Genomic DNA, 14012 nt, shown 5'->3' on the forward strand with positions numbered 1-14012 from the left:
TGTGACGTCTCCGCCGGCGATTGGGGGACGCGGCGGGTCGCGCTTCCGGTGCGGCGCGGCGCGGCCGGGCGGGGGCGGCGGAGCGGGCCCAGCGGAGCGGAGCCGGCAGGATGGAGCGGCCCACGGCGGCGCTGGGTGCCCAGCCCCGCGCCAACGGCTGCAGCAGCGCGGCCCACGGCGCGCTCCGCAACGGCTACGTGCGCGGCCTGCCCGCGCCCGACACCCAGGTGTGCGCGGCGGGCGCCCTTCGCCGCCCGGGCGGGGCCGGCACCGAGGCGGGAGGGGTGGCCCGGCCGGGGGCTTTCTCTGGTGCTCTCTTCTGGGCCAGCGCCGCCCCGCTGCCCCCTTCCTCCGTGCGAGCCCCCGGGTGGGCGGGCTCCGGGCTGCCAGCGAGGTGCGGCTGCTGGGCAGTTCGGCCGAACTGTCCTGGCCGGCGGCGGTCGGTTTGTGCCCGGCGGCGCTCGCCCGGGGGGCGCGGGCGGCGCCTCGGTGACGGGCCTGCCTCGGGGGGCTGCGCCGGGTGCGTGCCTGTCACCAGGCTGGTAACTTCGCGGGGCTGGCCCGCAGGTCATCGCTGTGCCTTCCCTGCAAGGCTGCTGTTGACGGCAGAGCTCTGCACTTAAACCTCGCTGTAGTATAATAGGTCTGTGCTTCAGGAGAAAAGATTTTAGCAGTTCTTCACCGCTGTTCTATTGTTACAGGTGTGATGCGCAGCGCTACGGGTGTAAGTAGCCTCGAGTAGGGACTTCCCTCTACAGAAGAGTTAAAGGTTGATGCAGCACTTCCCGTCTTGCTGCATTAACACCCTGTGATGCGAGTGTGTGTTTGCGCTTTCAGACTTCCAGTTGTTTCTCTGCTCAGCACTAAACTTTTGTGTTGCAGTGTAAGGTACTTAATAGTTCTCATGAAGGCTATCCGAGCATTATGGAGTAGGTTGTGTTTTCCTTGAACACCTAAAGCTGCTTGAGAAAATCCTTCATCCACTGTCATCCCTCCTCTTGCTCCTTGTTTTCGCTCCTGTGCTGCCCCTTCTGCTTTCCCAGTGTAGGCTTGTGCAGTCACGGTGTGAAACAGATTGAGAACTGATGCAGGGTAAAACTAAACTTTTTTTTTTTTCTTTTTTTTTCCTCTGAGTTAGCTTTAACCCAGGAGACTAGCTGTATTTCTTTCCCTAGGTGGATGCTCATAGTCTTGCCCTGGCACTTGGGAGGTGATAGTACAGTGTTGGCAGTGAGCAAATGGAGCAGGAGGGTACAATACCTTTGTCTGGCAGCAGTGTCAGCTTGCTCTGATTCGGGGAGCTATGGCACCGTTCGTCTTGCCTTGCAAACACCGAGTCCTGCCAACAGTGAAACCATAGGTGTAAATCTTTGCACTAAGACCAAGCATGATGGTGGTGAGTGTTCTATAAGTGTTTTTTTTTTCCCTCTCTGTTCTTTTTGAAGAAGAAAGTCTGAATACAGTTATGTTCTTTTGCTTCAGAAGAACAGAAAAGTAGAGTAAGGAAGCTTTTTCCTCAAGGATTTTGTTCAGCCGTGTGTCTGGAAAACATGGGAGATGCAGCCTGTAAATGGAAAAACCATTAGTGTCAAACTGAGGAAGCTTGAAAACCTTGCTGTTTTATGAGACATTGAACACAGTAGCTTGTGTATGCTCAAATGTGTCTTGGAAGCCTGAGGCATTTTAGGTAACTATTTCTAAAGAGGGGGAAGGCTCACTGCAGAAGCGATCATGAGAAATCTTAGTAAAAAGCCAAAGTATTGTGACATTGATGGAGGATGTAAGAAGAGCATAAGAAAGTTTGATTTCTTTCTGGCAGCTACTTGCTGTTTTATAGTTAAGAGTCTTGTGTTCTTTTCTCCATAATTTTGTGTGGGCCTGATTGCTCGGTTTCAAAATGAGGGTCTAAACATTAGAAGTGGATTGGAAGAAGTGACTGTTCAAGGGTACTGGCCATGTACAGCTTTCTCAGATAGCGTCAGTGATGGGAGCTTAGAGCTTCCAAAGATAAGTTGCTGATGTATCACAGATTTTGCTATTTGATTGGCCTTTTGGCTTTTGGTTGTTGGGCCTTTACACAGCAGAAGGGAAACACGTTAATGCTTACTGTGTGTTGAATGTATTTGTCTGTGTGTGTATATATCTATACTGTGTGCACATCACATAAAATGCTTGAGAATCTGCAAGTGAAGAGATCTGTGGAATGCAAAGTAATCAAGTACAAAAAAGGAGGCAGCTTACACATGAGACTGTAATTCCTAGTTAGTAGAAAAAAAATAGAAAAGTAAGAATGAGGAAAAAAGGTGCTTTTGCAAGAAAGCCCATGACTAGATCCTTGAGAGAAGTAAGAGCAGGAAGAAATCTAGATAAAATGAATATATTGATGGGAAGAGGAGGCGGAAGGAAACCCTTTGGTATAAAGAACTGTTGCAGTCACTGGTAATTTATCTGGAAAAGCCTGAAGCTTGTGAGAGGAGAGCTTAGAGACAGGGTAGTACATCACCGTGCCCTCCTGTAGGGCTTGACGGTGCGAGAAAACTTTACATGTTTTTAAAGATGTGAAAAAGGGAGTCCGGCCCTACATAGGACATCTCTGCTGTGATTACCTGAGTAAGTTTGGGTTGTTTTGGTTTGTTTGTTTTTGTAGGGGTTTTTTTACTCTAAAAAAAAAGTTTAGATCCAAGGGTATGATTCTTATGACACAGATTTCAGGCTTTCCTTGCAAATCTGTCCACAGAGAGAGACTGGTATTTAACATAGTGTGGCTCTTTACTGTTATTCCAGAATGAGCAGAAGAGGGTGAAATTGTTCACCTTAATTTTCACATAGGATGTGTTACTTTTTCCCCTGCTGGGATCTGAACTGCTAATCCTTCCCCTTGGGAAGAGGAACGAGGAACTAGCTGCCTACTAAGACTGTGCAGTAACTGACTTTGGCTACCTTGAAGACTAATGAAATATCATCAGTGGCTAGGGAAGTAATAATTTGAAATTAGGGTTTCAGCATGTTAAAACATTCTTTGGAAATTCTAAGATAAATAACAGATCTTTCTTTTGCTTGCCAGGGAAGTCCTGTGTTCAGATTACTTTGATTCTGCTAACAGTTAATCTGTTTAGAGATTCAAATTCACTGAATGCAACAATCTTGTTTTAAGCACCTTAATTAAAAGAGGTTGAAGAACCATCTAGCAATAAAAATTGTGAGATATTGGAGTAAAGTAACTTATTTCTGACTGTGTACAGTTAAGGGAATGCATGGTTAGGAAGAATAGTAGTCTATGGATGGGTTCAAAGCTGATTTAATGCTTCGGTGTAGTACTGCGCTATGTAAGATGAAAGCCTGACATCTCAAAGGGTATTGTCATGGCATGAGGAAATGAGCACAGCCAGGAGAAAGAAAGCAAATCTAAATACAAGAACAGTGAAGTTACTTCTTCAAGTTGTGCATGATTCTGCTTTTTATGCCCCTCTGGTCTGTTGGAGAGAGTGTTAAGTGAGTTCAGTAGAAAAATGGTGTTTAGGATCTATCAGGACACTTCTGGGAATAATAAAGAGTTCAGGGAAAATTGCTTTTTCTTTCTGCAATGCAATTTTAAACTGGGAAGTATTTCTCCATTGGAGTGTTTTGCTCTGAAGAAGCGGCTAATGGTTTTCTAATACTGCATCTGACATTTTTTTTTTTTTTGCTTAAAATAGGGAGATTGGGACATATTTAATGGGACAAGGTGCCCTTATTTTCGATTATAACTTATTTGAATCTACCTGTTATTGTGAACAGATTTTTAGTAATGTGTTTTTCTGAACTCCTTGATTGAGCTTCTCACCTTAGAATGGTTCTGTTACGCTTCTAGAGGTTGAAGAAGAAATAATCTCAAACTAAAAAAGTAATTGGAATATAGATTTTGGATATCAAGTTCTTAATCTCTGTTGTGCGTGCAATATCTAGAAGTCATTTAGATAGGAGCTGGAATGATACAAATAAATTTTAATTTCACTGATGTTTCTAGAAGGTCTTAAAATGTCATATTATAACCATCTCCGGATAGCTTATTGCATATGTGCTTTTGTAAACAAAGTCTCGTACTACTTCCTCAGGAAGACAAGGAATAGTTTGGTTGAAGAGAAAGGGAGGACTGTGGGATTTGCATTCTTTTAAAACTGTCACAAGTCCTAAATTCTTACAGCTATTAAAATGGGCAGCATAGGTTTTTTGTGGTTTGGTTTTGTTTTGCTTTTTTTTCCTGAATGCTTTGGTGTGTACATGCTGAAAACAGCTTGTGTGGTCCTATGATTTGTGCTTGTTTACTACTTGTAGGCTCATCTTATGAGACGCTTCAGGATGCAGAGGAATGATGTCTTCATCTTGATTTTAGAGATGCTTTTGCTGGAATTCAGATTCATGTAATGTCTTTGGAAGAGCACACTTGCAGAGAGGAGTGCAACAAATACTGGAAGTTTTTCTTGTTACAGTGAGTTAGCGGTAGCAGCGGTGTGAATAAGCTCTTGTTTCAGATGAAGGTTAGGATAAGATAAAGAAGTTAACCCCCCATCCACTGGTATAAAAAGGAATTTGAGTACAGAATTGTGGGCCTTTTCCATATCTGCATGCAAATTTAAAATGCAAATATATCTGATAAAAAATTTTTTAAAATGATCCTAAAGAACTAAATCTCATTAAGTTATTCACAAAGAAGTGTTCATTCCCCCTTACTTAGCATTTGTGAGACTGCATCTTGAGTACTGTGTCCAGTTTTGAGCTCTCCGGAAAGATGCTGACATAGCCATGTGAATCTGAATCCAGTGGAGGGCCCTCAAGAAGCAGAAGCAGCTGGAGCACATGAGGTATGAGAAGAGGCTAAGAGAGCTGGGTTTGCTCAGCTTCAGGAGGAGAAGGCTCAACTAGCTGACTGGAGGATGTAGAGTACTGGAGGACAGAGCCGGACTCTTGGAAGTATGTGGCAATAGGATGAGAGGCAATGGATGTAATTTGGAAGAATGGGAAATTTTGATTACATATAAGGAAAATAATTTTTCCATTAGGGTGGTAAAATGCTGGAAGAAGTTGCCCAGAGAGGTGCTGGAACCTCCATCCTTGGAGGTGTTCCAAGACTAGATTGGACGTGGCTGTCGACAGCTCGCTCTGAGCTGGGGGCTGGCCACGATGACTGCTGGAGGTCCCTTGCAACCTTGGTTATTCTGTGGTTACAGAGCTAAAATGGATTGCAGAAGAGTTTGTCCAGGTTTAGACATTAGTGTTTAATCCCTGTACCCCTGTAAAAATATGCACCTTGGGGCTTGTAGCAGGTACTCTAAGGTATCAGACCTGAGGGAGGGAATTATTACTGTCTGCCTCTTGCTTGGCTTTTTGATTGCATTTATTGTGTCAGTAAAGTAAAACTGAAGTAGAAAATTGTCTGACTTATAAAAGACTGTGATCTTCTTCAGATGTTTTAATTGACAAAACTCTGTGTCTGAAAAAAAAACCATACCTGTGCATGAGAATACTTTTCTAACACCAAATTAAATTTTAAATGACTATAAGCCTTTGTGGAAGGAATAGTTATGCATTTTGTCTGGCTAAATGAATATTTGAAGCCATCATATTAAATTAGTAGATATAGTGCCAGTGTTGTACTTGAGAATTTGCGTATCTGTACTGGTACGAACACAAACACCTGTGATAGCTCTTGGTGTGACTGGCTTCTCGTCTGTTTGAATATGTGCTGCCGAGAACTCAGTTTGGATAAAGTGTTAAAATCTTTCAATTGTGTTGGCGCTGCCATTTCAAATTTAACTGGTGATAAGCCTTAAATGCTACAATAAATTGTTATAAATGTATGGAAGTTCTTTTTTTTTTGTTGTTGTTACTGTAATTACTTGAGTGATATGTCATGTTATATTTTCCTATCTTAATCATGCAGCAGAAATGTTGTTTTCCTAAATGTCATGCTTTCAATCTGTTGGAAGAAAAGCTTTATCTTAATTATCTATTGGCTTCAGTTTCTGTAGGAGAAACATAAAACATCGGCCCAGCTTCAGTTAGGTTTCCAATTTTGGGGTTTTTTTTGCCTTCATTAAGAAATCACTCCTAGAAAAAGAACTATTTTTAATTGAAAAGTATAGTCTTGAAGAATGCTTATAGTTGAGAAAGCAGGAGTTGAAATGTTTAGGAAGTAATGAGATTTAATGTCTGTGAAAATAAGTGAGAACAATTTCTGGAGTACTTCAGGAATGCTGTCAGAGGTATCAGAGAGCCTGTTGTAGTTTCTGTAGTGCTGATTCCCTTGATTGTTTATAATAAACATGACCGCTTTTGAGGGTGGACGCACATCCCATATATTTCCATTTATTTCCTGTAGTTGGCGGGAATCTATGACAAAAAAGCAAGGAACTCTTCCATATTGTGTTTTTAAAGAAAAGAAGCTGCAAAGCTGCTAGTAAAATTTCTGCAGTATGTGTGGTGTGAGGCAATGAGAAGCTATTAAATTTTGATAAGAATTTAGCAAAATTGTGCTCCAGCATAAGTAATCCTTTTAAGGTGTTTGTATAAAGTCTGCTGGGTTCATCTGACTTTGGTTTTCCCGGCAGCATGAAATGAAACAGCCTCTGTAATACAAAGTGTTAGGGTTTTCCTGGGGTAGGAGGTGTAGCAGCACATAACCAGTTATCGTATACTTCATTCTTTACTCTGTGCTGCCCCTGTTGCACTTGTAGCGTCTTCTCTCCCTAAAATGTACGCCTGCCATGCAAGTATGTACCTTGGCAGATGTTTTCAGTAAAAGATTCCTGTGATAAATAGTGTTTCTGTTGTCTACAAGTGTTGTGTCTGCAAATATTCCCGTGTTTAAGCATGGTTTTTATCTCCTCACAAAATTCCTTATTGAATGCTTCTGAAAGTTAAGCGTAGTGCCATACCCTTCGGTCTGAGAGTGTTCGGCTGCTTGTGTGCTCCTCTCCATCTACCAGTTTCTACCATGCTGACGTGGTTTAGAATGAGTTCTTGTCAGAGTCGGCTGCTGACACAAGTATAACAGATACACTGAAACCCCTTTTTCCTGTTGGTTTTGAGAAATAAGTTTTGCATGAAAAGAAAATTAGGTTCGGAATAATGCCAGTTTTGTAAGTGACCTGTTTTGGGTGCTGGCAGCGAAAGCGTAATTAACACTAAAATCTGTATCCGTTTGCTGGTTTCATTTTACCTTCTTTGGAAATCCATGATAGGGTGAGGTGTGGTGGCTGTCTGAAGATTCTACCGTCCAAATTTAGAAAAGGTAAAATGGTGAAGGGTACTAGTAAAAGCAAGCTTACTGCTAACTGTTGTTGATGAATTGCATTTTTTTAAATGCTCTGATAAAGGAGTTGTCTTCACATCAAGTAGGATAGTGGAGGTTGTAAGCAATAAAGCATGCAATGAGATACAATCTAGTGTGAATTTATGGTCAGTGAGGTGGCTTAAATTAGAACTGTTTTTGTTTAGATGACACTATTCCATCCCTAATACCAGACGACCCGTAGTCATGCTAGGTGACTGCAAAAGCTGGGAGTGGAAGCGTGTCACGTATGAGATGTTTTCCGTATATGTCATTAAAGAATTTCAATAACTCGGGGTAGGCAGAAATACCTTTTCTGTCTGTGGAGCTGGAGTCTCGTTCTGATAGTACCTGACCTTAAGGCACTACAAGATCTGATGCTATCTGGAGGCCAATGAGTTCTTTAAAGCATAACTTTGCGCAGTGCTTGGGTAAGAGCATTGGGTTAGGTGCGGTTGTGCTGCACGTGCAGACATCCACAATCCCATCCTCTGCTGGTACCAGAGATGCTGTCGCAGTACTTAGGGTTGCAGTTTGCAGGATGAACTAAAGCTGAAGTCAATTTTGGAACATCTTGTGAGTTGGAACTGTTTATTACCAGACTGGGGAGATGATTATAGTCAGACTCCCTGATGTGTTCTGCTGAGACCAGTGCAGTCCTTTCTAGCTGTAGCTGCATGATGCTGCTGCTCAGTAACTGTTACAGGTCTGTTTCATGTGATTTGTTTCCTCGAGAGCCTGGCCCAAGACAGGCATTACCTGTGGCTGGTTTAGAATGCCACCTCTTCGCTGTGTTCTGTAACCAGTGGCTGATGCTCTGATTTTTCTCCTGCATTTGAGTTTCTTAATGTGATAGTGCTCTTCTGTTCACATGCGGTCTGCGCAGTACAGGAAAGAGATGTACTTGAGCGCACACCTGCTTTTTTGAACCACGTGCTTAGGTGAACCCTTAGTGTTCTCTGTAGTCTCCACTTAGATATGTAGTATATTGTAGTACAAAGGTCATGGCTCACTTTATCACAAGACTTCTTGAAACCATAAAAGCCTTAATATTGCACATGCTTCCCCCTCCCCACCTGTGGAAAAGGAGATGAATCACTAAGCTGTACTTAACTTTCTTTCATCTCTGAAACTGAACTTCCTGCTCTTCGATAGCAGACGTGGAGATCGCAGCGTGTAATCTGATGTGCAGATTTGTAAGGCATTATTGGAAAGATGAATAGGCTTGTTTCTAAAACATGGCTATGCATATCTCTTCTATAGGTAATTCTAGAGTGTTTTTATAGTCATAATATGCTTCATGAAAAGTCCATGGAATTGTATTCAGAGTATTTCTTGGAACGTTTAATTCAGATAGGACAGCATAGAAGCTTCTCAGCTTATGTGGTAGCTGACACAGGAGGATAAGGATGTATAAGCACATTGGTAGAAGAACACTGGGAGGTGAAATTGGTTGGAGTATGTGTTGAATCAATACAGATATTCCCAAAACGGCCTTTCTTAGTGAAATGTTGTTTTTGACCATGTGGAATAACTTGTCTAGTTTCTGCATTTGTCGCAAGCAGAGGCACCTCTAAAGACCTGGGAAAAATGGTATGCATTTTTTTCTGATTAAAGTTGTGTATAGATTTGGTTTATTTGGGTTTTTTCACTAGCTGTTTTTTGGTATTAGCTAACCTCAGATCCATACCTTTAGGATGTAGCCTTTCATCTTTTCTACATGACCTTCCAGTTACCCGGGAAAGACATTAAAAACTCTGGTGTGATCTGTATTTATTAGATACTAAATAATTTGAGAAATAGGCACTACCTATTGTCAGTCTGTTTATCCAGAAATTGGCCACTAGCAGACAGCCACAGGTAGCTGGTATGTCGTGTGCCTGCTTCTGAATAGCTGCTCCTCACAGCCTGGTCTGTCAGTGGGAGGACACAAAATTCAGCTTTAATTTGTCAAGCTGTGGAATTGTAGTAACTGGAGCTTTGATGTATGATCTTTATCAGATCTGGATGCAATAAAATTCTATGGTTTTGTTAATTGGAGCCATAGTGACACAGTTAAGCAATCTTGAAAGTAATAGAGAAGAGAACACTTTTAGGGTTTTTCCTTTGCAGTATCGGCTCATGGAGTCTGTTGATTGCCATGGTGCTGCTGCCCCTCCTCCCCAACAGCTGCTGGTTCTTGTTTGCTGGGATCTATTGAATGAGTTTGTGGAGTGGTGCTGAAAAGACTATTAGGAGCTAATAAATAACCTTCTGCAAATCATTATATTTCCAGCTTGGATCAGTTCAGTGTTGGAGGGACTCTGCTGAAAATCAAGTTAGCCTTAGTTACACCAGCCAGAGGATGATGCAGATGGCTCAAAGTGGGAGTCAGTGGGGCAGAGGCAGTTCCTTTGGCTGGCACCGTTCCTGGGAAAAAAAAAACAACAAACAACAGTGTGTGAACCTGTGGCCTTTATTAAAGCTTTAAATTGCCATCATCTGAGCTGAAATGTGGTAAGCAAGTGTTCCTAGACCTGTTCCAAAGCACCGTAATTTTCTAACGCACTGCAGGTTTAGTTAGCAGCATCTGGGGTAAGTGCTGCTGCTAGCAGAGAAGGTCATACTGCGTCTTTGCTGTTTTGTTTCCACACTGGCTCCAATTCTCATGTCTCCACAACTACAGGGACCGAATTGAGGATTTGCTTTTGTTCAAACTTTGTGTTGCTTTGCATCTTGATATCTCTGTTGGCAAAATGAGGAGGAAGGTGGTGGTGCAGTTTATACTCAGTGACTGCATAGCTATAGCATAACTGTATCCTAAGAGCAGATCCTTGCTTCTGAAAAATTACTTTGAAGTTATTAATGCCAGGCTTGAAATACAGACTTGCTCCAGTGTCTGAGATGAGCAGGTGGCACTTTCCACATAATGCAGTGTCTGGTGAGGCCAGCAAGTATGTGTGCTTTTATTGATTCACCAGCTATTACAGAGGTTACTACAACTCTCTTCCTTTCTCAGATGACAGTATGGATGCCATAGGAGAATAACTGGTTTTGTTCTCTCTGCTGGCCCCCACCTCTTGTTGATTCTTTACTGTTGTCTTTTATATATATATATATATATTTAGGATCAACCACTTTCCTAGGTGTTGATGTTTCTTTTATTAGAAGATTTTAAAAGTACATTTCTTACCATATCTGGCTATAAACTGCAACTTGAATACTGTTCAGAGAAATTTAAGCAACATCTTAGATCCTTGTCCTAACCCTCTTTTCAGTGTGGTATTATTATTAATGTAGGCTTGGTTTCCATTTTGTCTTCTAGCTGCTGCCATGCACATCTGGCAACATACTTCATAACATATTTGGATACTAGAGAGTTAACGAATTGTATGCTAATGGTAATCTCTTTAGATTACCTAATAGGCTGTAATTTTCTTAAGCCTGGGACTACTGGCAAAAATAAATCTATTCTGCAAGGAGTAAGACTTGTCACCTTTGATGCTAGATGGGGGACTTAATTCTTGGGGAATGTGCTTTCACACATTGCTATTCTATAGTAAGGTAGCTATTCTATAACATGTGGGAATACAGAGAGCAATTTGCATCTAATGGCTAGGTTTCTTTGTTTTGATATATTGACTTTTGAGATCTGATCTTTAACTTAATTCTTTGAACAAATAGTCTAGTTAAAACCATGATATTTTTCCCCTGGGGTGAAGTTGAGTAAGCTCTTGCCTTGTAGCCGTGAAGTTTTTCTGTAATAGTCACAAATATTATGTATTATAGTAATCGTACTTGAGATGGACATGCACATGTATTATACAATTAGTCAAGCTCTTATCTTCAGGAGATGGTATGTAAATACGAGATTACTTTTAGTGTGGATTTTATGTAGAAAGCCTTGCTTTGTTCTGTGTGCTGACGTATAAGCAATGCTGAGACTGTGTGCACAATGGCTTTTTTGTCTGTGGTGTCATGTCCACCTCATGGATGAGTACAGTGTTTGCATCAGCATCTTTAGGCTGATGGCTGTGGAGACACATAGATTATGTTTGTTTTGCTACAGTAATACAGGCTTCCAAAGTAAAGTCAATTTTGATATTTTCAGTTACATTTTCAATTCTCATAATCTTGAGAATACATTGTTTAGCTTAATAAAACAATTCTTTTCTTTTTTTTTTCCCCTGTAGTAAGCCTGGGAAGCCTCACTGTTTTGTTATTTATGCCTACCTAGTTGTTGGGAAAGGGGAAGGCAGTTTTATTCATTTTGGTTGTCCTGAATGTAAGCAATGCTCTCTATGTAGTTTCGCAAGCTAAAGAACTTTAATGAGATGTTAGATTAAACTGCCCTAAATTGGTAACTGTGAGTTTGGTTATATCAACAACTTCGCAATCTCATCTGTGGAGACTGACAGCATTTGTCAGTAATGACTGAACCTAGCTGGAAGTATTTTGAGCTCAGCACAGGGAATGCAGAGCTTTTAAGTGATCAGAAGGGCAGGGACTTATCTGAAATGCTGATCTGACATTTCTTCAATGAATATCTCACAATTGTCTCTCTTTAAATTTTTGCTATAGATAAATCATATTGTGCACAATGGAGGATTATACAAAAGGCCTTTCAACGAAGCTTTTGAAGAAACGCCAATGCTGGTTGCTGTGCTGACCTACGTAGGTTATGGTGTTCTCACTCTCTTTGGATATCTGCGAGATTTCCTGCGGCAGTGGAAGATTGAGAAGTGTCAAAATGCAACAGAAAGAGAAGAACAAAAGGTAACCACTGGAAAATAATGGCAAATGATGTGGCTGAGGCTACAGTTTGAGCATTTCTTTGGTGAGCAGTGTTGTTCAGTTTTTTGCTGGTTTTGTTGTCTTCTAAATGCTGCAAATGTTCCACTAGTACTGCAACAAAATAATGTTTCTTTCAGTGGGATTATTTTTTGGTGGAGCAGTTCCCTGATCTGCTTCACTGCAAAGTTGCATCAACAGTTACATCAACATGCTGAGAGGTGCCTCAGCTTGCAGAAACAAGGGTTTGGGGAGAGAAACTGCATACACCAGCATCAGCAGCAAAAGAAATGCCTATGGAAGGATCTAGTTTGAGCTTGACAGCAGTTGGGAGGCTTTCTGGTGCTGCTCTGGTGGCTGTATTTTGATTTGGAAACATGGTATTAATTCTCTTTAGCCTAAGCAGTTGCAAGGAAAAGCTTATGGATGACAACTACAAGCTGGATGACTCTAAATTCACATGGAGTCCATAACACTAGCGGGTTAGCTGGTGAGTAATCTGAGGTATTGACTCCTGATTCACTAATAGCGATTAAAAAGAATTAACTCAGAATAAGACCTATTAATGAAAACTTCTGTTACCAGGTGAAGAGTCTTGCCTAATCCAGCAGTTAGTCTGGAATATATAATACTAATTTTGAGTAGTTGTAAAAGATTTTAAAGCCTTTATTCCCTGCAGGAATTAATTACTGTTAAGAAAGCTACTCTTTAAACTTGTAGTTTGCAAGCTGTTTCCTGCTAACTCTTAGTGTGAGCCCTCTTAGCACAGTGTGAATACCCCTGAGCTTTGCTCCAAAAGTGTAGTGAATTGATTTACTCTTGCTGGTTGGTGTTCTCTTTTTTTTCTCAGCTACTTTGGGGAACTGATCTGGCTTATAAAACATCAAAGAAGTTTGTTTTCATGTTACTGGTTTCTGGCTCTCTGTCCAGCCACACAAGCAGTTGGCTAGTAGAAAATGGGCAGGCAGTGGGGGAGCATCTCACTAATGCCAACAAATAACCAAGAGTGGGAAGGGGGGTGGGGGGGGGGAACAGGAAGGCTTCTTTGAAGGCTTTTTTTGGAGGCACCACTGGAGTAAAGTGCATGTCATGTTACAGTAGATTAGCTAAGATGCAGTAAACTAATCAGTGCCGAAAATTACTTGTTTGTGTGAGCATCATGAGGTAGAATTAAGCTGATTCATAATAAGGCACCTAATTCCAAAACAGAAACATTTTCACAGGACTTTAATGAGGAATAGATATTTCATATTGGTTAAGAGTACAAGAGTTTAAATTTTCATTATTTCCAAAACTGACTTCTGGAATCTGTCAGTACAATCTAGGATCCTTTTTAACAGTCACAGTATCTGAATAAGGATTGCTGGCTAAATCTCAACTTGTAGCTCAGTGTTTTCATTGATGTCATTTGAACTACTCTGGTTTATGTCACTTGAGAATATGGCACCTTTGTACTTTTTTGTGTATAAACTAGAAACTGATTCAGAAGAGAACAGTCAAACAGTTGCAGAAATCTGCTAAGACATAAGAATAAAAGTTTAAATATTAGTTTTTACTTATGGCACTTGAGGATTATGAAGGGGTAACTGAGGTGTTGGTGCAGTTACTCTCTACTGTAGTTATTGTATTCACAGGTTCTGTGAAATGCTTGTTCTGTTACCAGTGTGTAAGGTGCAAGACTGCTTACAGTAGTTCTTTTCTGTGGGAGCAGTCATGACTTACATGAGAGCATACAAAAGGAGACCTTGGGCAGTAAGTCTGATTTGGGAATACATTATTGATCTTAGACTCTCTGTAGAGAGTGTAGCAGAGGGTGCTGAGGCATGTTTTTTAGCAACTGATTATCCTAGTTCTAAAAGGAATTTAGTCTTGAAATTTTTAATAAATTAATTTTAGCATTGCATCTGCCCCTGAAAGACATTTGCTTAACAAG

At 41.2% G+C, this 14012-nt stretch overlaps 1 protein-coding gene across 4 annotated transcripts in view; it reads left to right on the top strand.

The window, feature by feature from the left end:
* Positions 1–89: 89 nt before the first annotated feature.
* SPTLC2 (serine palmitoyltransferase long chain base subunit 2) overlaps positions 90–14012 on the top strand; it is a 77571-nt gene continuing 63648 nt past the window's right edge. The window contains exons 1-4 of one of the 4 annotated variants that reach the window (XM_086749394.1): positions 130–227; positions 702–724; positions 4315–4517; positions 11870–12064. In XM_086749394.1, coding sequence (XP_086605520.1) covers positions 4512–4517; positions 11870–12064 — 201 coding nt within the window. In that variant the 5' untranslated portion in view covers positions 130–227; positions 702–724; positions 4315–4511. Of the gene's footprint in view, positions 228–701; positions 725–752; positions 770–4314; positions 4518–11869; positions 12065–14012 lie in introns of those variants that run through there. The other 3 variants (XM_086749396.1, XM_086749395.1, XM_086749393.1) reach the window with 3 other exon arrangements.

Source organism: Chlamydotis macqueenii, chromosome 5 (assembly GCF_036417535.1).
Source record: "Chlamydotis macqueenii isolate bChlMac1 chromosome 5, bChlMac1.mat, whole genome shotgun sequence".
Taxonomy (NCBI): Eukaryota; Metazoa; Chordata; class Aves; order Otidiformes; family Otididae; genus Chlamydotis; species Chlamydotis macqueenii.